Genomic DNA, 24,769 nt, shown 5'->3' on the forward strand with positions numbered 1-24,769 from the left:
GCACGCGGAGAGGCGGGGCGAGGCGGCGGTTTGGTGGCGCGAGGGCGGCGTTGATAACCGCTGCTCGGGTGGCTCCATCCCTTCCTTTCACGGCAGTACCGTCCCTGTTGGCTCCCCTCTCCCGCCATGTCCGACTGGGAGGCGGAAAGTGAGGAGGACGAGGCCTGCCAAGCTCCCGCCAAACCCTCTCCGGCCGAGTGGCGCCCGGTGATGGCGAGGGCTAGTGGGAAACGTGGCTCCGCGGGCAAAGACGACGAGGAGGAAAGAGGCGGTGGCGGGAGGAAATGGGGTTCGCGGCCGGCGCCTTCCCGCGAGCCGTGGCAGTCGGGGCCCTTGGAGTACCGGGCCCGAGGCCCCTTCCGAGGGGCGGGCAGGGAGCGTGCCGGGTCGCCGCCGCTGTGCTTCCACCTGGATAACTCCCTCGTGGGCACCCTCATAGGTAGCGGTGGCTGTCTGTGAGGGGGAACTTGGAGTTCTCTCTTTTTGGGGGGCGGGTGGAGAGAAGTCCCCTCTTCCCCCAAACTTTATTTATACACACACACACGAAAGCGCAAACGGGGAGGGGGCGCCCTTGCCTCCCTGGCAAAGCAGGTTATTGCTGTGAACAACCCAAAGCGTGGCTTCTGACTCCCGTGTCGTTCAGTGTTGGACTTGACTCCCTTGCTGATTGCAGTAGACTGTGTTGAATTTGGACGGTCTCCTGGATAGTAAATTGTATAATACCACATTGTTTATGAGACTCGGTTATATGCCACTTAACAGTGCACACTGTATGTAGAAAAAGTGGCTGGGTAAGCAAATAGGCTCCTCTCCCATAAAATAAATAGCACTCTCTAACCTTGCAGGGCTGTTTTTAAGGTCATCTCAATAGAGCACCCTGTGGATTCATGAGTGTATGCCTTTTGCATGCTACATTTGTACAGTGTTTTTCTGCTAGTGCAGAGGTGGAGGTATATGTTGTTTGTGCGCTATGACAGGGGAAAGGGCCAGGGAGGGAAGATAGATTTATTAGCTAAAAAGTGATTAAGACCACAGTCCTAACCCCACTTACCTGGGAGAAAGGCCCCATAAATTCAGTAGGACTTAGTTCTGAGTAGACCCACTGTTGGATTTGCACTGTAAGGCTGCAAATGTATACATACATACCTGGGAATAAGTAATTGAACTCTGTGGATCTTGAGTCTGAGTAGACATGAACAGAATTGCACTGCTAAGGATGCCCAGAAATAACAACTTTATAGTGTTGAAAAGAACTGTCAGGGGTCTTTTACCTTTACTATGGTGTACTTAGTTTCTCTTTAAAAGAGAAAGAGAGCTGACTTTATAGTCATTAGCACTTTTGCAACATAAGTGATGTCAAATCTGAGTGAACTGTCACTGGAGATAGAGAAATGGAAAGGAAACTCAAGCCTGCAATTCCCTGTGCAAAATGGTGTAGCCCTAATATTTTCCTTTTCGTGAATTGGGTGGCCAATAAAAAGAAAAAACAGCAGCAGAATTCTGTTCATTGTGGGCATGGAACAGTAAGCCTAGGAAATGCATATGTATCAAAGCCCAAAAGACGATTGACAGAGGGAGGCGGTCAAAGGTACAGAGAGAGTTTAAGGGGCCTCCAGATTCTTAAGACTTTCTGTTTTAGCCCCATGCAAAAATCCCTTTCTGTAATTGAGTTGCACCCAAATCTCTAATACTATATGATCATGTTTACAAACTTTGGTGTTCTTTAAATGGTTTAGTTTAGCTTTGTACATAGGGAAAAGCGTGTTCACTGAAATATGTGAAAGTTATCACTATTATACTAGTGTTCTTATGTCATAAGTTCATTGGGTCATTTTGCAACAAAATATTAGTTAACATAGGGATAGGAATTGTTCATCTGGGGAAAACCTAAGAATTGCTCAGCTTCACTTCTGAGTGTTTTTATTTAAAAATTTGCACCCTCTTTAGATGCCTCCAGACTCTTGCCCTTGGTTCCTTTACTTGTGATAGAAATAATGTTTGCATTTTGCCAGTAGCAGTATGCATTGTTCTATTTTTGAAAACATTTAGCTAAAATTAGAATGTGGCCAAATTTTGCATATGTATTTTAATTTTGCAACAGGTCGAAGTGGAAGTAAAATAAAAGAGCTCCAGGAATCATCAGGTTGTAAAATACAGGTGAGGCACTAATTTTTTTAAAAAAAATGTGTTTGTTTAAAAAAAACAGTCTTTACTCAAAAGACTGGTTGTTGCATTGCAAAATAACTGCTTTTCTTTGCGAAGAGTGGGGTCATGTGTATATTTGTGATCACAAAGCAATTAACAAAGGAATTGGGGAGAAAATGTCTAGTGTGTAGTACTTTATGTACTTGAGTCAGTTTAGTGGTGCTTAACTGAACTTAGGGTGGGGGGGAGATGCTGCTATACTGTTTTTAAACCCCAAGCATTTCCCCCAAACAAGTAAAACCTCAGTACTATTTATGATTGTACATTATGTTAGTGTAACATTTGGTAAGCATCATCAAAAACACATGGATTGTGCCAGCAGATGGGTAAGGAGTGACTTCCAATGAAGAACAAAGGTCCTGTTGAAAACTACTGGGACTATTGGCCAATGATGCAGATTTTCTGGAAAATTTACCAGAGTCCTAAATCTATTTTGTTTTTATTTAGGCCACAGTTCTATACCAGCTTCCCTGGGAGCAAGCCCCACTAAACTTAATGAGACTTGCTTCTGAATCAAATTACACAGGCAGCTTGTTAGACATATATTAATAAACATTATTAAAATTGTTAATTTAACATACTCTATAAATAGCTTAGACGTTTTTCCTACAGCTAAAGATTTTTCAACTGAAATTATTTAGTAAGGAAAAAATTAATAAAGCAAACATAATGTAGATGGATACATTATTCATATCAGTTCAAAAATTATATTAGTCATGTTTGGAGTAGACCCACTGAAATTAATGGGCATAGCTAACTTAGATAAATTTCAGTGGATCTAGTTTCAGTAGAACTTGGATGCAGCTCACAACATTTTTTACTAGAGTATTTGAAAATATTTTAGGAGATGACAAATTGTTAGCACACTCACCTTATATTGTTTGGATTTTAAAGAAAGGGCTGAATATGAGTTATAAAATATTTTATGCTTATATACCCTTTTTCATATCTTATGCACACTCCAATGAGAGCATGGTCATATCTTCTGGCCCTGTCTTCTGTGGAAGAAGTGAGTGGATTCTTCATGAATCCAGGTGTGGGTGGGTGGGTGCACATGTTTGTAATTACAAATTCTGGTTGTGCCAGGGTTCCTAATCACATACTACCTATCCACATATAGATTGCTCACACATAACACTAAACTGTGGTTTAGTGCTATATGCACAAGCTGGAGTGAGCCCCAACTTGCTTCCTTTCCTGTGTGGCCGGAACTGGACTTTGGCATCATTTAGTTTTGCTTTCTCCTAATCTTTCATTGTTATTGCAGCTTCAGAAGAAGTGATAGTTTCTGTAGGTTGGTTGTTAAACTAAACCAGACTTGGTTATAAACTGCAATCTCTGGTTCACAAGCAAAGATGATCTGAGAAGAAACTGAAACTTAATGCCACCAAAGTCATCCCAGTCATGTGGTAGGGTGTGTGTATTCATTCATATGACACTATAATTTAGTACTATATGTAAACTGGCCGCAGAGTGTTCTCACTTTTTTCTGACTGCACAGAGGTTAGTGCCAGCTGGTGCACAAAGGGTGGGGACAGTAATGACAATCTTGCTGTCCCCACACCTTGATAGAATGTATGGACGAAATATGAAAAGACTGCTTTAATTTTCTGATAAAAGTTAATGTAACTTTGAAACTAAGGTACTAGACTCCTATCTATTATGTTACTTTTTCTCATTGTAATGAAGCAAGGCATATTTAGAAATGGAAAACTTTCAACCTGATATATTGCTTCTGACTGAAAGATACCCAAGTGGTTTAGGAAATCTTACTTGTACTTATCAAATATTTTTTTAGTGCCCAGAAAGACAATTTTAGGGCAGTATATTACAGCAATCTAATATCTGATTCTTCTACTAAGTAAAAAAACCTTACATTTAGGTTGTAAAGGGCAATTATGAAGCTGAAATAAAGATATTTGGTGGTAATGATAAGCAAACAAAAGCCAAAATGATGATTGATGATCTTATTGAGAGGTGCAGCCAAAACAACGCAGGAGAAAGGTATGTTAAAGGTAAGAATTTAAAACTTGATATGTGTTTTATATTTAAGCTTTCTCTGCAGACTGATCTGCTTGTATAAAACCCAGATTAGTGTTAGCCACTCTGTTGAAGAGACATTTATAAACTGAAAGCTAGTAGGGAGTGTAGGAATATCCAGAGGAGTTCATAAAGCTGCCCTTGTGATGCATCCAAAAATAAAACATGGTATTGGTTCACATAGTTGGTCTTTAGATTGCAGTGAAATGAAACAGTCTGTGGTTCATAATTAAACTTTTAATCTGAATTCCCAAGAACTAAGGTGCATAATCTGATATAAAATGTTTAACCAAATCAGAACCTAACTTTGTTTTAACAGATTGCTTTAAACACCAAGATTTTGGAACCACTCGTTATGAAGAAAGTCATTCCGGTGCTATGAAGTCGGGAAACAGTAATCCAAAGCAATCCATTAACTGGGCCTCCCTTCGAGAAAATAAAGCTAAATATGAAGCTATGAAGTGGGCTGGTTAGTGTAACATATTTTTTTAAAGGAATTGTAGGTGGTCATCCTCCAATATAAAAATGCTTTATGAGCTGTGAAAATCATCTACTTTGATATGTAAAAAGTTCTAAGAAATTCTGAGAACATTTGATCATCTATTGATTTTGTTATATTTATTAAAAACTGCCTGGTATGTGGTCACGGTTGAACGCAAAAATCAGATAAGATCTGGTGTAAAGGCCATAGTGTTAGTGCAGTATTTTAAGTGTCATATCACACTGAGGTAGCACCTTGGTATAAAAAAAGGCTTTCAATTAGATATAAAAGGTTGTGCTAACACAATATACTATATTGACCACACTAATTTAATGCACTAATTTAATGCCACTACAAAACATGGGTGCCAGGGTCCATAGGCATACTTACCCACAGAGTTAGGTGTATAATACATGGACAAGTCTACAGCACTATAGGGCATAGCAGTCATTCACACTAATGTGATTGGTCACTCAGGCAGACCCTGGACAGATGTACTGTTCTCATGTTATAAGAATCACTGCAGAGGAATCTGTGAGTCAGAAGTAACAGTGAAACCAGGGTACTGAATTCAAAATATCTTGCTGTGCCTGTAGAGATTTAAAAATTAATCCTTGAATACAAAGCTGGGAAGAAGTAGTATCTTTATATACAAGACTGCCCATTGCCCACATCTCAGTTTACAGATAAGTACTGACTGTGGTACAAAGTTTAAAAAGAAAGCTCAAAAATTGTTTTTGTGGTTGGGTGTTTTTCTTTTCTTTTTTAATCTAGTGAAACTTTGTGAATATGGAAAAATGAATTTCCATACTCATGCTGTGGTTTCTAGTAAACGAAAAGTGTTCAAGGGCTTATTGATAGCCCTTCTTTGGGTGATAAATATATTTGGTGTAGTTTCTTATCGGCATTTCTTTGCAAGCCATGTTGAATTGTGTGTCTGCTCAATAGAACTACCTGTAAAAATGAGGAATAGGCTGGCATGGGAATAGAGTTCAGGGTTGTTGTTTTTAATGAAGATGGTGTTCTTTTCTATTCTTAGTAGTTTGAGAAGTTACTTTTTAAAATAACCCATTTTCCCTTTAATTTTATTAGATTTGCCTCCAATTGAAAAATGTTTTTACAAAGAATCTCTAAAGGTTGCTTCAATGTCACAAGAAGAAGCTGATAGGTGGAGGTAAAAATTTAAATTGGAAAGTTGTATGGCCTATTGGAAAGTTGGGTTGATTTTTAAATGGATTATAGTTTTAAGAAGGTGAAGGCAATGTCTGCAAAGTAGTAGGTAATACTGAGTTTAGATGCACACCATAAGACTAGGCTGTGTGTATATTTGACACAGGATAGGTCTTACGTGCCATTTTTATTTGGGGGTAGGATTGAAGTGCATAAGCTCATTGTATAGCTTGTAAGGTTTGAAAGCTGATGCCATCAGCCATGGAACATTTCCAGAGGTATGCACTTTAAAACATCTTACGTGAATGAAACATATACATTTGAAAATGCATCTATAATCAGAGAGCCTGGGTGGATTGCAGCTCTTGGACAAGTGCACATTCACTACAAACCATGGCTTTCTATTATGTAGTAGTTTGAAAGAACCTTAATTATTCTTTAATCATGTTTATGATTTGCACTAAATCATAAAATTCCTTGCATGCAGTGGGACTTAGTTGTCATCATAGCTTCTGTTGGCAAAGGTCACGTTTTGTTTTTAATAGCAGCCTCTACCACTGGCTTTGATTATGTTTAGTGCATAATAATGTTAAGCAACTTTTATCTAGTTGTTGGCATAAGCTAATTATGGAAATGATAACAAAGTGGAAACTACATGATTTTTTGCTCTAGATATTTAGTACTTTGTCTGGAATTGAGAAATAAACCATTTTGTCTGCTATCAGTATAATATTATCTCTTTATGTTGTCTTTTAAAGAAAAGAAAATAATAATATCACATGTGATGACCTGAAAGATAATGAAAAGCGTCACATTCCCAATCCTATTTGTATTTTTGAAGATGCTTTTATGCATTATCCTGACATTATGGCAAATATAAAGAAAGTTGGCTTTCAGAAGCCTACTCCAATTCAGGTATTTTAGTTTTCTTTATTTCTGAATAGTGTAGAAACTGTGCTGTTTAAATAGTAGGCCCTATGTAATAATATACTGTTTATTTTAGTCACAGGCTTGGCCAATAATACTTCAAGGATTTGATCTCATTGGAATAGCGCAGACTGGTACTGGAAAGACTTTGGCTTATCTAATGCCTGGGTTCATTCACTTGGATTTGCAGCCAATGTAAGAAGTAACTGGAATAAGATTTGATTTATTCTGTGCCTGGTGGGTTGTTTTTGTTAATCAAGTTAATAAGATTTAACACAATCTTGGTCACAAGAGCTGTGTGTGAAACTACTGTCATGCTTTTTGTCATCCAGCCCTGTTGTACTGTCAGTTGCCATTCTTTTCTCTTGCATACATACAGTAGTCCATAAACTGGAAAGAGATTCAGCAATGTATTCTTTTTAATGGTTATAGAGTTTGCAACAGTTAAGGTTGTTATTTTTTAAAATCAATGCTATCATAAACAATATAAACATTGTTGTGCTCTACACAGGAAGACATCCCACCCCTGCTTTACCTCTTAATTCTCAAGGAAGGCTTCTGTCAACATTGGGAGGCAGACTGCAGCTCTGTGATTTCCTTTAGAGATGTAACATTTCAGATGGGATTTAAAAAGCAAACTCTCCAACCTCATAATCCCAGCTATGAATTACTATCTATATTTACATGATAGCCACCATGATGCTATGGCTATGGAGTCCCAGTGATGTGTACATTTCTCTTGCTCAGGGATGCCAAGTTAGCAGGTGCTAACCAGTCTAGGTTATTTCATACCTCCCTAAGTTACAGCTTAAGGGACGCGGGTGGCGCTGTGGGTTAAACCACAGAGCCTAGGACTTGCCAATCAGAAGGTCGAGGATTCGAATCCCCGTGACGGGGTGAGCTCCCGTTGCTCGGTCCCAGCTCCTGCCAATCTAGCAGTTCGAAAGCACGTCAAAGTGCAAGTAGATAAATAGGTACCACTCCAGCGGGAAGGTAAATGGTGTTTCTGTGTGCTGCTCTGGTTCGCCAGAAGCGGCTTAGTCATGCTGGCCACATGACCCGGAAGCTGTACGCCAGCTCCCTTGGTCAATAAAGCGAGATGAGCGCCGCAACCCCAGAGTTGGTTACAACTGGACCTAATGGTCAGGGGTCCCTTTGCCTTTTAAGTTACAGCTTAACCCAGCAGCCCTGCCTTTTCTCTTTATTCTTTCCCAAGCATCTGGGCATCATGATGCACAAACATCCATTCTTCCTACTCCCATGAAACCAAGTTACTTGGTTTGCATTGCCATAGTATGTAGGCTGCTAATGCCATAAAGTGCTTTTGTAAGTGATGTGTGCTTTTGAACTTACTTCCAGGTAATTATACTTTGAAATGTGGCCTTAATTCATTCTAACCAAAGTTAAATGATACTTGGATGCAAGCCAAACAGCATAGTTAGCCTGTCTGCTAGGTTTTCCTCTGTTCTCTTCTTAAAATATTGCCTTTTGTATTTTTTATGTATAACTGCTATCTAAACAAGGTTGGATTTTCTTACAGACCTAGAGAAAAACGTGGTGGACCAGGTATGTTGGTTCTCACTCCCACTCGAGAACTGGCTCTTCAAGTTGAGGCAGAGTGCTCAAAATATTCCTATAAAGGAATTAAAAGGTAATATTTACATCATCTTCATTACTTTGGCAGTGGTACTGCAATATGTCACAATATCTCTGAAAGACGCCACTGTGAAACACTTCAAGTAGTATTTTTATGTTTATAGTCTTTTGATGGATTTATTAGTATTTAACATCTACAATTTCCCGATAGTATGCCAAATACTGTATGGACTGCAGTACAGATTATAATTTCCTTATAGAAATTTTACAGTCTTCAACTGCCACCTTCTAGCTTTCTTATGATCATGTTTAAAACTTTTCATTCCTACATCTGACTAAAATAAGCATTCCTAAGTCCCTCCAGATGTTTAGGAGAAACATCAACATTCTAGTTCAATAACAACATATATTTAAACAACTTTCTCAGCATTTCTAAAGAGTTGTTCAAATTCTATTCCTGCTACTAAAACAGGACAATCCCACAGTAATCAAGAGGACAGCTGCCACTTACCAAGAGGGTCAAAAGGCCTGGTGCATGTGCAGCAGTGGAGCCAATCCAGTACTCCTGCTGCTTCACCCATCTGCACTGGGTTCCCTGCACCTTTCCCTCTCAGTAAGCAGAAGTGACGCTCAGCATCAGAAAGACAGACAGGCAACTCTGCCCTTCCTGCCCTACCCCACAACCTGCTGGTGAGACAGTCAAAACCCTGGCCAGGCCATGGCAAGAAATAATGCTGCAGTGGAGCCACTGCTGCATCTCCAGTCCTGTTCCTCTCCGTAGTTGAGGTGGAAAGTGGGAGGGCAGGCAAATCACTGTGCCAGCCTGGACCTGGTGCAGTAGTGAGGCTCAGTGTTGTGAAATGAGAGCACAGGGGACTAGGTTGGGATCCAGAAGACCAGCCCCTCCCCTGGAACACTCTTCTTCTGTTGTACAAACTTGGCAGATGAGAATCTCCCTGGCAGTACTTTGTCCAGCCTCACATTCAGCAGGCACATCAGGGAACTCTGCACCAGCAGAATGATGGCATCAGACTGCACAGGGTGTTCCTCTGCCTAAGCCAACTCTGCAGTCCAGCACAAAGCGGATTTGGACTGCAGCCAAATTTACATGAAAATATAAATCATGCAGGGTATTTAATGTAACCCGTGTTCAATGTAAACATTTTAAATGGACAGTAGCATGACCATATAGTTTTAATTTAAAACAGCTAAATATTGGATAAATTCTCTCTAGCATTTGCATATATGGTGGCGGAGACCGGAAAGGGCAGATCAGCGTGGTTACCAAAGGTGTGGACATTGTTATAGCTACGCCAGGTAGATTGAATGACCTCCAAATGAACAACTTCATAAATCTGAGGAGCATTACATACCTGGCAAGTAGTCAAAATGTTATATTAAATTGGGAGTAATGTGCAAGTATAACCTGCAAGAAAATATTGCAATAGGGAACTTTCATGTTTTCTTCCAGAATACTCCATTCTGTTCCTGCTAATCACTGTCATCATACCTCCAACAGTTAACATTGCATGGCAAGTGGCCAAGATCATAGAATTGTAGAGTTGAAAGAGGGACTCCAAGGGTCATCTAGTCCAATCTCCTGCAATGCAGGAGTTTCAACTAAAGCACCCATGGGAGATGGCCATCCAACTTTTGCTTGAAAACCAAGGAATGAGAGTTCACAACCTCATGAGGGAGACCATTCCACTAGGGACGCAGGTAGTGCTGTGGTCTAAACCACTGAGCCTCTTGTGCTTCCCGATCGGAAGGTCGGTGATTCAAATCTGCGTGACAGGGTGAGCTCCCATTGCTCTATCTCAGCTTCTGCCAACCTAGCAGTTTGAAAGCATAGCAGTGCAAGTAGAAAAATAGGTACAGTTGCAGAGGGAAGGTAAGCAGTGTTTCCATGCACTCTGGCACTCATTATGATGTTCCGTTGTGCCAGAAGCAGTTTAGTCATGTTGGCCACTTGACCTGGAAAGCTGTCTGCAGAGAAACGCCAGCTCCATCGGTGTGAAAAGCAAGATGAGCGCCACAACCCCATAGTCGCCTTTGACTGGACTTACCGTATTTTTTGCTCTATAAGACTCACTTTTTCCCTCCTAAAAAGTAAGGGGAAATGTGTGTGCGTCTTACGGAGCGAATGTAGGCTGCGCAGCTATCCCAGAAGCCAGAACAGCAAGAGGGATTGCTGCTTTCACTGCGCAGCGATCTCTCTTGCTGTTCTGGCTTCTGAGATTCAGAATATTTTTTTTCTTGTTTTCCTCCTCCAAAAACTAGGTGCGTCTTGTGGTCTGGTGCGTCTTATAGAGCGAAAAATACGGTAACTGTCCAGGGGTCCTCTCCCCTTTACCTTTTGCTATGGATATAATGAAGAGGGGTGTTAAAAAAAATAGAAGGACAGGGCTAGTAGTAATGCTAAAGAAAAATTCAGAATGTCTGGTAATATTTTAGTCACAATATGAACAGATGGTATAAAGGTCCTTTTATTTAATACAAATGAATATGTTTTTCAGATCAGGTGATTTTCAATTGGAAGATGTCTTTGAACATCAAGCTTTATTAAGTAATCACATAATTGTTCCTTTAGGTGTCCTTCAACAGGATCTACCACAACCATCCATTTGTGCATGAGCAGAAAGTTATTGCATATATGGGGGGGTGAGAGGGGAGAGGAAGTTGGAAAACGGTTGTGTAAATGGGTGCCCAAGGGCACAGTTTTGGCTCACAGCCTTGGTTACATGGTAAGCATGCAACATTATCTTCTAAAACAAGTACAGTGGTGCCCCGCAAGACGAATGCCTCGCAAGACGAAAAACTCACTAGATGAAAGGGTTTTCCGTTTTTTGAGTCGTTCCGCAAGACGAATTTCCCTATGGGCTTGCTTCGCAAGACGAAACATCTTGCGAGTTCTTGCGAGTTTGTTTCCTTTTTCTTTAAGCCGCTAAGCTGTTAATAGCCACTAAGCCGTTAATAGCCGCTAATAGCCGTGCTTCGCAAGACGAAAAAACCGCAAGACGAAGAGACTCGCGGAACGGATTAATTTCTTCTTGCGAGGCACCACTGTATGTCTCCGAAGCACTTCTTTTAGTTCATATATAGCGTTACTATGTCTAATTCTGCATTATTCACAGTGCAACTGGAAACTTCGTTAGGGATACATATTTTCTCTATGTATTGTGTTGGGAAATCCAAAGGACATAGCGATGAGAGTATACATGTAAAATAAACTTGTACATGCTCTGCAGATAATAGTTTAGAAATTTAGTGGTTTTGGCATGGAGTTTCAGAAAGCCAACAGTTTATAACTATTGTGTTTCACAGGTGTTGGATGAAGCTGATAGAATGCTAGATATGGGTTTTGAGCCTCAAATAATGAAGATTTTATTAGACATACGCCCTGATAGGCAAACGGTTATGACCAGGTATGTGTGCCTCTTTAGTGGTTCATGGCTTCATCTGAAGATGTGTTTTAATGGAAAATATCTGGATGCTACATCCCAAAGTTGTTTTATGCAATTTATTATAATGACCTTGGGGAGAAAGGTAAGTGTGAAATATTGTTTTATTACATTTGCATACCACCTTTTCCTCCATGTAGCTCAAGGTTGTGTACATGTTTCTCCTCCACATATAATCCTCGCAGCAAGCCTGTGAGGTAGGATAGGTGGCGAGTGTGTGACTGCAAGGTCACCCAGTAAGCTTCATGACTGAGTGGGGATTCAAACCCATGTCATCTTCCAGCACTCTAACCATTACACCACATGGAAACTTTCATCAATCCAGCGGACTGGTAGAATTCAGGCACCCACAACTAAGGGGAGCCTATAAAACACAGGGTTCTTTCTCCATCTGGACACTCTCCTCTGCCCTAGGAGGAAAGAAGCACTTTGCCAGCCCTGTCTGTGCTCAGCACTTTCCAAAGGGCCAAGTGTAGGACTAGCAACACCACTTATACTGTATAGCAGTTGTCAAGCCCCCATCAGTCTCGCATGCAAGGGATTTTGATGGGTGGACAGGATCATTCACCTGTCAGTTGTGTGGAATCATAAAGGTATAATGTGATTGACAGTTGAGTGGCCCAACCCACCTGTCAAATTTGCCCCACAAGGCCAGTTCTGATAAGGATCTAGCCCATGAAAGCAAAAAGGTTCCCCATTCTGGAATTAAATCAACACCTTTCTATAGAGAAACTTTATTCTTGGGCAACTGAATTCTTTATTTATTTTGTTGTTGTTCATAGTAGCAAACTATTTGCAACTGCCTTGTTTGTATTTAGGATGGAAACATGAGAATGCAGGACAGTAATAGGGTTGAAATACAAAATGACTTTCCTTTTCATTCCTACCAGTGCTACATGGCCAGATGGTGTCCGTCGTCTTGCAAAATCATATTTGAAAGATCCTATGATTGTGTATGTTGGTACTCTTGATCTAGCGGTGAGTTGTTTTCTGTTTTGGGCTTATTACTCCTGTGTTGTTGTTGTTGTTGTTTTTAAAAAAGATATTTATTAAAGTTTTCAAAGTATTACAAAAAGAAAAAAGAAAAAGAAAAAATACAAAATAAAAACAGTTAAAAACAATTCAATCTTTCCGTATCTTATCTTTCATTTGCTTGTTTCCCAGACCTCCTCACACCTCCCTTTTTTGTATTCCAGTTCAATTTATTGGTTCAGCAAATCCTTTCCCTCTTTGTTTTTATCCTGATCTTTAATCTTAATATATTATAGCTTTAAATTATCACCTGTTAACAATCCATTTTTACATATTCCTTTATGACATTACTGCTAAAAACCACTTAACTTCAATCCAACATCATTCTAACATTCATTAATTTTGCATACTCCTGTGTTGTTTTTAATGAGACAGTATAAACTGGACAATGTCTAGTCTTGTGTGTGAACTAGGCTGTATTTATAAAAGATATAGCAACTCAAAATCTAATAATATCCCAGGCTAAAATGAAAATTATAAAATGGAAATCTTAATAATGCAAGAAGTTACAGATTGCAACATTTTTTTCTTTAAAACAATTTTATCACATTCTTCAGCCTAAAAGACTGCCAGAATGGCTTGCAAATGTCCCAGCCCTTATTCTTTGCAGTCTAAAAACATGATGGAAAAGGGGATGGGAGGAAAGAGGAAAAACACTGTTTTAGTTCATAATTCTTTTTTTCTTTTTTTATAAGATATTAAGATTTTTTAAAGTATTACAATAAAAATGAAAAAAATAACAAAAATACAAAATAAAAATAGTTAAAAACACACAGATTTTCCATTGCTTATTTTCCTTTAGCTTGTTTCCCGGACCTCCTCATACCTCCCTTTTTTGTATTCCACTTCAAATTGTTGGTTCAGCAAATCCTTACCATTAGATTTTTACCTATTTATAACCCTTTTTTCATATTCTCTTAAAGCATTACAGCTGGAAACCACTTAATTTCTATCCAACATCATTCTAACATTCATTAATTTTACAATATTTCTGTAGATAGTCTTTGAATTTCTTCCAATCTTCTTCCACCGACTCTTCTCCCTGGTCTCGGATTCTGCCAGTCATTTCTGCCAATCCCATATAGTCCATCACCTTCGTCTGCCATTCTTCCAAAGTTGGTAGATCTTGTGTCTTCCAATACTTTGCCATGAGTATTCTTGCTGCTGTTGTAGCGTACATAAAAAAAGTTCTGTCCTTTTTTGGCACCAATTGGCCGACAATGCCCAGAAGGAAGGCCTCTGGTTTCTTCAGAAAGGTATATTTAAATACCTTTTTCATTTCATTATAGATCATTTCCCAGAAAGCCTTAATCCTTGGGCACGTCCACCGAAGGTGAAAGAATGTACCTTCAGTTTCTTTACATTTCCAACATTTATTATCGGGCAAATGATATATTTTTGCAAGCTTGACTGGGGTCATGTACCACCTGTATATCATCTTCATAATATTCTCTCTTAAGGCATTGCATGCCGTAAACTTCATACCTGTGGTCCATAACTGTTCCCAGTCAGCAAACATAATGTTATGTCCAACATCTTGTGCCCATTTAATCATAGCAGATTTCACCGTTTCATCCTGAGTATTCCATTTCAACAGCAAGTTATACATCTTTGACAAAATCTTAGTTTTGGGTTCTAACAGTTCTGTTTCTAATTTTGATTTTTCCACCTGGAAGCCAATTTTCTTGTCCAAATTATATGCCTCCATTATCTGATAATGAAGCCAATCTCGCACTTTGTTTTTTAGTTTCTCAAAACTCTGCAGTTTCAGTCTATCTCCCTCTTGTTCCAAAATTTCCCAATATTTCGGCCATTTGGCATCCATATTGAGCTTTTTCTGTGCTTTTGCTTCCATTGGTGACAGCCACCTTGGGGTTTTATTTTCCAATAAATCCTTATATCTTATCCAAACATTAAACAATGCTTTCCTGACAATATGGTTTTTAAATACTTTATGCACTTTAACCTTGTCATACCACAAATATGCATGCCATCCAAATACATTGTTAAAACCTTCATAATTCTTTTAATAAGCAGTTGGAATGGAAAGATTTCAAGGAGAGGAGGAGCCAAAAGTTCCGGTGAGCTGAAAGGCTCTGTGGCCCCATCTCTGTTCTCTCCTGAAGAGAGATTATTTAAGCTTCCTCTTTCTCGTGCACAGAATAAGAGCAGTATTGTCCATTCCTGCCCATTGGGTAGACCTGGGTAAGACTTTGAGACCTTCAGACATCTATGTATGGATACAACATTTCAACAAAGTGTGAACAATGCTTGTGAGCTGAAACTGGTCAATTTCTCAGTTTTGAGGCAGGAGTCATGGTCAAATCATCCATGTTATTTGGGATTGTGCATGTTGGGTTTTAGGCATATCCATTTATACCCAAAATGCAATGTGCATAATTCCAAATAAGATGGCTAATTTACCATGACCCCTGCAAAATTAACTGATCTGCCTTCCACAAAACACTGGAATTGGAGAGCTCTGGTAGAATCATTGCTCCTGATTACAAGCCAGACCTGTTAGTCACAGTGAAGTGCTTCCTCCACCCTCATAGTGTTTTTTCTATATCTGGATCACTGAGGTTACACAAAATGCTTCAGGGTTCCCTGCTCTGTGTGACTCATGCAGCTTTGTAGAGATGCTACTTTACCTTGGGAAGTCCAACATCTCTCCAAGGCTTCACCATGGAATTCAGGATTCTTCCTAGGGGAAAAAACAGCCTTAGCAAGAGGGTTGTGTGCCTAACTCTCGCCCAGTCATTTAAAGGGAGAGTATTTGAATCGGAGACTAATCAGACCCACAGAAGGCATTGGATCTGGATTCTCTGGTTTGTGGTTTGAAATCTAAAGTAGTGCTCTGATTTTTTAAAAGTGAATTACTTGATTCTTAGTTGTGGGTGTTAAGAACTGTATAGCAGCACCCAATGATTTAGGTGGGATTTATTTTCAAATAAACATGCCACAACAGCCAGTTCTAGTCAAAGCTCACGTTCAAAGTCTACATGCATAGTACCTGAATAGTCTTCCAACGTGAAAATTCTTTGAGGAAAGAGGGGGGTTTGCCCTGCCAGACTTTAAATTGTACTATGAAGCGGCAGCTTTCTGCTGGCTAAAAGAATGGCTGCTTCTTGAAAACACAGACATTTTGGATTTGGAAGGATTTAACAATATTTTTGGGTGGCATGCATATTTGTGGTATGACAAGGTTAAAGCGCATAAAAGTTTCAAAAATCATATTGTCAGAAAAGCACTACTAAATGTCTGGGTCAGATATAAGGACTTGCTGGAAAATAAGACTCCAAGATGGCTATCACCAATGGAAGCTAAGGCAGTTAAAAAGCTAAATATGGAGTCGAAATGGCCAAGATATTGGGAAATCTTGGAAAAGGAAGGGGACAAATTGAGATTGCAGAGTTTTGAAAAACTAAAAGGGAAGGTGAGAGATTGGTTACATTATCATCAAATAAACGAAGTGTTTAAATTAGACAGTAAAATAGGCTTCCAGGTGGAAAAATCAAAATTAGAGACTGAACTGTTAGAATCCAGTACTAAGAATTTGTCAAAAATGTATGATCTGCTGCTGAAATGGAATACACAAGATGAAATGGTAAAATCAAGTATGATTAAATGGGCTCAGGACATTGGTCATAACATCATGTTTGCTGATTGGGAAAAGTTGTGGACCACCGGGTTGAAGTTTACGGCGTGTAATGCCTTAAGAGAAAATGTAATGAAAATGATTTATAGGTGGTACATAACCCCAGTCAAGCTTGCAAAGATCTACCATGTGCCTGACAATAAATGTTGGAAATGTAAAGAAAAGGAAGGTACATTTTTTCACCTCTGGTGGACATGCCCGAAGATTAAGGCATTCTGGGAAATGATTTATAATGAACTGAAAAAGGTATTTAAATATACTTTCCCCAAGAAACCAGAGGCCTTTCTCTTGGGTATTGTCGGCCAGGGGGTGTTAAAGACAGATACAACTTTTTTTATGTATGCTACAACAGCAGCTAGAATACTTATTGCAAAGTACTGGAAGACACAGGATCTACCCACACTGGAAGAATGGCAGATGAAGGTGATGGACTACATGGGCTTGGCAGAAATGACGAGCAGAATCCGAAACCAGGGAAGAGAAGCGGCGGAAGAAGAATGGAAAAAGTTCAAGGACTACTTAAAGAAATACTACAAAATTAATGACAGTTAAAATGATGTTGGATTAAAATAAATGGTTACTATTAGTATTGGTTAAGACAAAGAGAATAAGGATGATTAACATAAATTTATAGTAAAATAAGGGAAGATTCGCTGAATAATTGTAAGAATTTGGAATACAGAAACGGGAAGCAAGAGGAAGTCGAGGAAGTAAGGTTTAAGAAATTAGGATATGAAATGGTACTTGTTTTTTGTTTTGTTATTGTTTGTTGTTGGTTTTTGTATGTTTTGTTTGTGTTAACATAAAAATTGTTTAATAAAAAATATTATAAAAAAAAAAGAAAATTCTTTGATTCTATGTTGAGATTCCTGCATTGCAAGGGGTTGGACTACATGACCTACAGGGTCCCTTCCAACTGTGCATTTCCATCTCAAACTCTTTCAGTATCCCTAGCTATAACAAAGTATGTACAATTCTTAATTGATACTTTGACAAGGTTCAAATTACATTCAGGTTTCCTTTGATTAAATTTGGTTTTCTAGGCAGTAAATACAGTGGAACAGAAAATTGTTATTATTCCAGAAGAAGAAAAAAGAGCTTTTACACGTTACTTCATTGACACTATGAAGTCCGAAGATAAAGTCATCATTTTTGTGGGAAAGAAGCTTACGTATGTAGAAGAAATCTAACATGAATATTTGGCTTACTGCCTACATTTGTCATTCACTATTAACCATTAAATATGATTTACAGGTGCCTTATTATTGAGTCAGGCCATTGGTCTATCTAGCGGCTAGCCCAATATTACCTTACTGTATTATGTTAGTTGAGCTCTAGGGCCTACAGTAAAGGTCTTCTCCCATCACCTTTTGTCTGTCTGTTGAAACGGAAATACTAGGGATTAAAGTTTGGGCGTTTGCATAAAAAGCATGTGCTCTTCCAGTCAGTTATGGCCTTTCTTCAGCCAAAATGTGGTTTTAAACTTAGATTCTTTAGAATTTTAGATACAAAATTTAAGCTACATTTATTTTCAGCTCTTAATATTTGGTGATGTGCTCTAATTAATTCCCTTTTCAAGAAGTAGCAGCAGGGCATTGTTTGACCTCTTGGAGGCTGGTTCCATCTTAAGCCATGTCTGGGGGAGGAAGAACCCACAGACTGTCTCAGTTTCTTGAATCAATAAGCAGGGTAATCCCAAGCTCCTCGCTTTCCCCCCACTTATATGATCAAGATACGGTGCTGCACTTAGCAGCATTTAACCAAAGTGTATGTTACTTTTGTTTACCAGGATGTGCAAGAGTTACCCATAAGAGAAGTTATGTAAAATGTCATATCGTTTATATGACTCTGCTATATGCCACTTAACAGTGCGCTCTATGTCAAAAAAGTGGTTGGATAAACAAATAGTCTCCTCTCCCAGACCAGAAAACCAGAAGTAGAGCCAAATGTTTTCAAAGCTAAGTGCAGCACGTCAAAACAGCTAAAAAGTATGGGTTTCTTGCAAAAGGTCTTGGCCCCTAAGATGTGCTTGAAGTGACATGAATTTGTCCAGTCACTTCTGGTAGCAAATTCCAGATGCAATGTGAGAAGAAGTACTACTTTTTGTCCCCCAAATCTCCCACTGTTCAGTTTCATTGGATGGCCTGGGGTCTTGTAATATATGAAAAGGGAGAAGAAACTATAGCCATTTCTTCTACACCATACATCATTTTATACACCTCAATCATGTCCTCCTTTAATCGCCTTTATTCTAAACCAAAGCTCCAAATTTAGTCTTCCCTAATATACAAGTTGCTCCACCTCCTCAATAATTTACTTCTCTTATATTGCTTCACGCTTCTTGGTTGGATCCAGATTTCAAGTATGACTAAGTTATGACTAACCTTAGGTAAAGGTACCCCTGACCATTAAGTTCAGTCGCGGATAACTCTGGGGTTGCGGCGCTCATCTCGCTTTATTGGCCGAGGGAGTCATGTGGCCAGCATGGTCATGTGGCTTCCGGGTCATGTGGCCAGCATGACTAAGCCGCTTCTGGCGAACCAGAGCAGCGCACAGAAATGCCGTTTACCTTCCCGCCAGAGCAGTACCTATTTATCTACTTGCACTTTGACGTGCTTTCTAAAGTTCCATTAATTTCAAGGGTTCTACTCTTAACATGGGTTAGTCTGGATCCAACCCATGACTTTTCTTTGTACTGTACTGTAATTCCTTACCTAGTCTAAATAGAGCAGCTTGACTTCTGAGAATTCAAATTCTCCCGATAGCAAAGAAATGTCAGGAAATGCTGGTTCTCATCTATTTTCAAATATAAAAAAGAATAGTTTCAGCATATAATCTCAATAGGACACTTTTTCTTCAAACTCTTTTTGATTGACTCATGTTTCATAATGGGGCTAGCAGTACAATTCTTGGGAATAAACACACATAGGATGGTGCTATCAGTCAAAGAAAACTGTTTACAACATGATAACTAGTGATATAAGATGTAAAGGGTGTGTTAGGTATTCTGTTATATTTCGTACGCTATTGCTGAAATTTAACATTTGCAACGGAAAGAATTCCATAATTTTTGCATATATTCTATTACAGTGGATTTAATTTAGACACAACATTTTCTTTAGCTGCTGAAATCAGAATTCTACTCCACTTCAGCCATAGAGTTCTTAAGTGATTTTTCAACCCTTCATCTCTGCATTAGTTACCTGTCTGTGAAATGAGAATATTTGCATCTACCTCATAAGTGCATTTTTGGGAAACCACATCTCTACGCTGGTGATTTCTTTCTCTTTTTTTCTATAAGGAAGTCTGGTAAATGCATACAATGTTTACTCGCTGATCATGAATCCTTTAGCAATAGGACATTAACTGAGTTTCCTTGAACATGTGGAAGGAACAGAGTACCTGACATAGGGTGTAGACTACTTATTTTAAGTACATGCAACTGTATCTCCAAATGTATGAACCAAGCAATCCTATGTGTTTTTTTAGTTTTTAACTTTTCTGTTTAGTGCCGATGACCTATCAAGTGATTTTGGTCTTCAGGGAATTCCTGTCCAGTCCTTACATGGCAACAGAGAACAATGTGATCGTGAACAGGCTTTAGACGACTTCAAGAAAGGTAAACTTATAATTGATTATAATCAGTTGTAGTATAACACTAAGCAACCAGTCATAACATATATGCGGAAGAAGATGCAATACCACTCAGCAATTATTATTTTTAAAAAACCTAAAGCCTTGCTGGCTGTGTTTACACATTAAGTCTCAGGGCAGGTTACAACAAATACATCACTAAAGCAGCATAAAACTATGGCAAGTTGTTGTGTGACTTACTGCTACATGCAAATGTGGCCATTGAAAAGGTTTACCATTGCTGCAATCCAACCATCCTTCTATAAGGATAGCAGAGAAACAGCCAGTGAAATGTTTTCTGACTTTCTGACTATCTTAAAAATTTTTTTTGAAAAACAAGGCTATCTTTATTATTAAGGTGCATTTACTATAAGGTTGTGAATATTGCACTAAACTTTGGGAAACTTGGGATGTTTACATATTGTGTTTTTGTTTTGTATAATATTGTAAACTAATACAAAGAGGAAAAAATGGCATTTCCAAAATAAATGTCCAGCCTTATGTATGTGCAGTGTGAGTTCAAATATAAAATAAAAAGTTGTTGATTTCTCTACCTAGTTAAAAACTCTTGTCAGATCCCAATATGCCTTTTGTGAGGTATCAATATATGTCTCACTGTGCTTGTTCTAGGCAGAGTTCGCATACTGATAGCAACTGACTTGGCCTCCCGTGGACTTGATGTGCATGATATCACTCATGTCTTTAATTTTGACTTCCCTCGCAACATTGAAGAGTATGTTCATAGAGTAGGCCGTACTGGACGTGCAGGGTATGTGGAATATTCTATATATATAGTGAATTGGAACTCTGGAATGCGCCATTGTTACTTCTTAGAGGAACACCAGTGTTTTCTCCAGCACATTTTACATAGACAGGCAGCCCTGTTTAGGGGAGCTTTTAATGTTTAACAAACTATTGTATTTTAATATTTTGTTGGAAGCCTCCCAGAGTGGCTGGGGAAACCCAGCCAGATGGGTGGGGTATAAATAATAAGTTGTTGTTGTTGTTTCTCATTTGGGGACATCCAAAAACAATTAGAAACCAGCTATCTTGCTGAGATGCAAGTTGACATTCTACTTCAAAGAAGAAGAAGAAATGAGGTTTAAGCTGCTCACTAGTACTTCAGCCTAGGAGTTGCAACAGGGTATTTCGACTATTATTCCTCAGCACAACTCAATAAAATAAAACACAAACTGATTTTATTTGAGTTGGCTGATTTGACAGTTTTGTGCTTGCTTTTTTTTTTTTTTTTTTTTAGCCGCACAGGGGAAGCTGTAACCCTTGTGACTAGGAATGACTGGCGGAATGCATCTGAATTGATTGACATTTTGGAAAGAGGAAACCAGGTAGTGTTTATCATACCCACACTAGCAATTAGCCCTCTCCCTGACTTTCCCCCCAGACTTGAGGTGTGTCTCAAAAGCTCTTTAATAAGAACATGTTTTTAAGGTATTGAAACTTTATTCTTAATATTTATTTGCTGTTTAAGATTTGTACCAAGTCTTCATGCATATAGCCTCAAGTGGTTTACAATGCAAAAAAAAAAAAGCACTAGAAAAGTCACTGTTAACAAGCTGGTTTATGGAAACCATTCAAACATAAAAAAACAGGTATGGAAAAACAACTGACTTCAGCTGGAATCAAGAGATAATAAATAATGGTAGTTTAAGTTCTAATAATACAGATTGTGAATTTGAATATATTTATTTCTGGAGGTAATGGTTGTATCTTATAAAAAAAAATTAATGCATACTTAATGTCTGGGTGCATGTCTTTGTATTGTGAATGTGAAAGGAATGGCTCTTATAAGATGACATCCACCACTTTGGTCTCTGGTAATTTAAACTAACTTTCTAAAGCACTTTGCATAGCAAAAGTTTGTGCTTTGTACCTTTCTCATCAGTAAGAGCTTGAATGGGGGAAATGTGATGCATTCCAAGCAATTTGCAGTGATGGGTAGACTTTATGAAAAACAGACATTACCTGCCAACATACCAGAGTTTAATGAAGTGCAAACTAAACGGGAAGCTACTCTAAAAGACCTATTAAGCATTACACTTATAACTATCTTGCTGTAATAATATCCCAGTACAGTGGGATCTTGGTTTACGAACTTAATCTGTTCTGGAAGTCCATTTTTAAACCAAAACCATTATTATACCGAGGTGCGCTTTCCCTAATGAGGCCTCCTGCCGCCAGTGCCCTTTCACCATTCAGATTCCATTTTTAGACCGAGGTAAAGTCGGTCGGGTGGCACTGTGGTCTAAACCACTGAGCCTAGAGCTTGCCGATCGGAAGGTAGGCGGTTCGAATCTCCGCGACGGGGTGAGCTCCCGTTGTTCGGTCCCGGCTCCTGCCAACCTAGCAGTTCGAAAGCACGCCAATAAAGTGCAAGTAGATAAATAGGTACCACTCCGGTGGGAAGGTAAACGGCGTTTCCGTGTGCTGCTCTGGTTTCGCCAGAAGCGGCTCAGTTATGCTGGCCACATGACCCAGAAAAACTGTCTGTGGACAAATGCTGGCTCCCTCAGCCAGTAAAGCTAGATGAGCGCCACAACCTCAGAGTCGTTCGCGACTGAACTGTCAGGGGTCCTTTACCTTTTTAAAAAAGTTCTCAAATCAGGACACTATTTCCAATTTTGCGGAGTTTGTAAACCGAATCATTCTTTAACCAGACTGTTCTTAAACCAAGGTACCATTGTACTGTGTATTTAACAGTTATCAAAAAACTTACAGAAGGGGGAAATCTAATTTGATACGATACAAAGAAGGAATATTAGCCTTTTTCAGTGTACTTAGATAAAATATTTAATTCATGGAACAATAAATATTGATGTCAGCGGTATGAAAGTATTGTTGCCATGATTTTCTAATTATCAGGTAATTCCCGAAGAACTTATTTCAATGGCTGAAAGATACAAGCAGTTTCAGTTGAAAAAAGAAATGGAGAAAGATACAGGGAGGTCTCGTGGGAGATCTCGAAGAGGTTTTTAATCCATACTTGAACACAGTGAGTGCCTACTGAAATGTTAGCAATAATTTTAAGTAGAATGTAGTATTGCTCAAGCTTTATGCACACTTAAAACATAACTTTTTAAAATCTGGTTGTCTTGAAATTGCACCATTTACAGGAATGTGCATTTCCAGATTTGAAAAATATGCTTATTAGAAAATTGAAACAATACTTTTTTATATAGCTGTCATGAGATATATAGCAGTCTTCTGAGCAAAGCCTGCTCTAAATACAGTGGTGCCTCGCAAGACGAAATTAATCCGTTCCGCGAGTCTCTTCGTCTTGCGGTTTTTTCGTCTTGCGAAGCACGGCTATTAGCGGCTTAGCGGCTATTAACGGCTTAGCGGCTTTAAGAAAAAGGAAACAAACTCGCAAGACGTTTCGTCTTGCGAAGCAAGCCCATAGGGAAATTCGTCTTGCGGAACGACTCAAAAAACGGAAAACCCTTTCGTCTAGCGAGTTTTTTGTCTTGCGAGGCATTCGCCTTGCGGGGCACCACTGTATACATAACAGTAATCATACTGAAGTTGGTTGGTCTAGTCTGGGTCTGGCTAGTGCCTAGGGATTTTAAATCATGCAGCTCTATGGATACTAATAATAATAGAACTTATTTGAAGTAGTTTGAGAATAATGGCCTTAATCTAAGATCTAATGGGGTTTTATTGGCTTATGGTACATTGATTACATCTTCTCATCTTCAGGGAGGAAACCTTGTACATAAAGCAGTAATTGTCAACACTGAAGTTTTTGTCTGCTTATGAGTACCAACATCTTGATCAATGGAGTTCAGAAATACTGGAAATTATGCTGACTTGTAATTATTTTCAAATTCTATCTGTTCACTGTAATGTATTCTAATGCAGTGCTGTAGTAAAGCTGGTGGATTATTTTGTTAAGTTTCAGTTTTGATACATTTTGGTTGAGAGTAATAACTTAATACTTAAGTTCATTCTTGTTTTGTAGCTTATAGTAGTTTTGTTAGATGGAAGAACTGCACTTCATAGAATAATGTTGATAAAAGTTCTTATTTACAAGGAAAAGTAACAATGAAGCAAACAGATCTTCCCCTCTCCATCTTAAATTTAAAATTAGCCCGATTCTGTGGGTTCTGTGTACTGCATCTTTTTTATTGGTAAGATGTAGTGTATTGACATATTTGCATGCCTAGCGAGTCCCACCTGTAGATTAATAGTGGGTCTATAAATGGCAATGGTAGAATACTGTAATTTTATGAGAACTTTATGCATTAACATTTGGCTTCCAGAATCTTCTCTTTACTTGCACAAAAGACTAGTTTTAAGAGAATAAAGGATTAGTGTTTTCATGGATCTATAGTTGTTATGTTTATTCTTGCTAAATAAAGGCTTTTTAAACATGTATCATTTTAATATAGCATGTTCCAGAATTTGCCAAACGGTATTAATCTGCCTTGCTATAAGATTGTGAGTCAAACATTGTATCATAATTTGTTTCAATGACTAAAGCACTTCACCTTCATGTGCTGTGTGAGAAGGATTATTCAGTTTCTAGTTTTGTTGCGCTTGAATATAATT

The 24,769-nt window shown here is 38.8% G+C and overlaps 1 protein-coding gene across 1 annotated transcript; it reads left to right on the forward strand.

The window, feature by feature from the left end:
- Positions 1–24,713, forward strand: DDX43 (DEAD-box helicase 43). Its single transcript, XM_053381262.1, has 17 exons — positions 1–439; positions 2,102–2,157; positions 4,088–4,220; positions 4,565–4,714; positions 5,819–5,900; positions 6,655–6,811; positions 6,900–7,018; positions 8,364–8,474; positions 9,654–9,795; positions 11,744–11,844; positions 12,771–12,858; positions 17,614–17,741; positions 20,080–20,189; positions 20,834–20,972; positions 21,462–21,549; positions 23,084–23,213; positions 23,918–24,713. Exons 1-16 carry the CDS (start codon positions 127–129, stop codon positions 23,195–23,197), a joined length of 2,031 nt encoding a protein of 676 aa, XP_053237237.1. The 5' UTR covers positions 1–126; the 3' UTR covers positions 23,198–23,213; positions 23,918–24,713.
- Positions 24,714–24,769: the final 56 nt, after the last annotated feature.

The sequence above is a fragment of the Podarcis raffonei genome, chromosome 3 (assembly GCF_027172205.1).
Source record: "Podarcis raffonei isolate rPodRaf1 chromosome 3, rPodRaf1.pri, whole genome shotgun sequence".
NCBI lineage: Eukaryota > Metazoa > Chordata > Lepidosauria > Squamata > Lacertidae > Podarcis > Podarcis raffonei.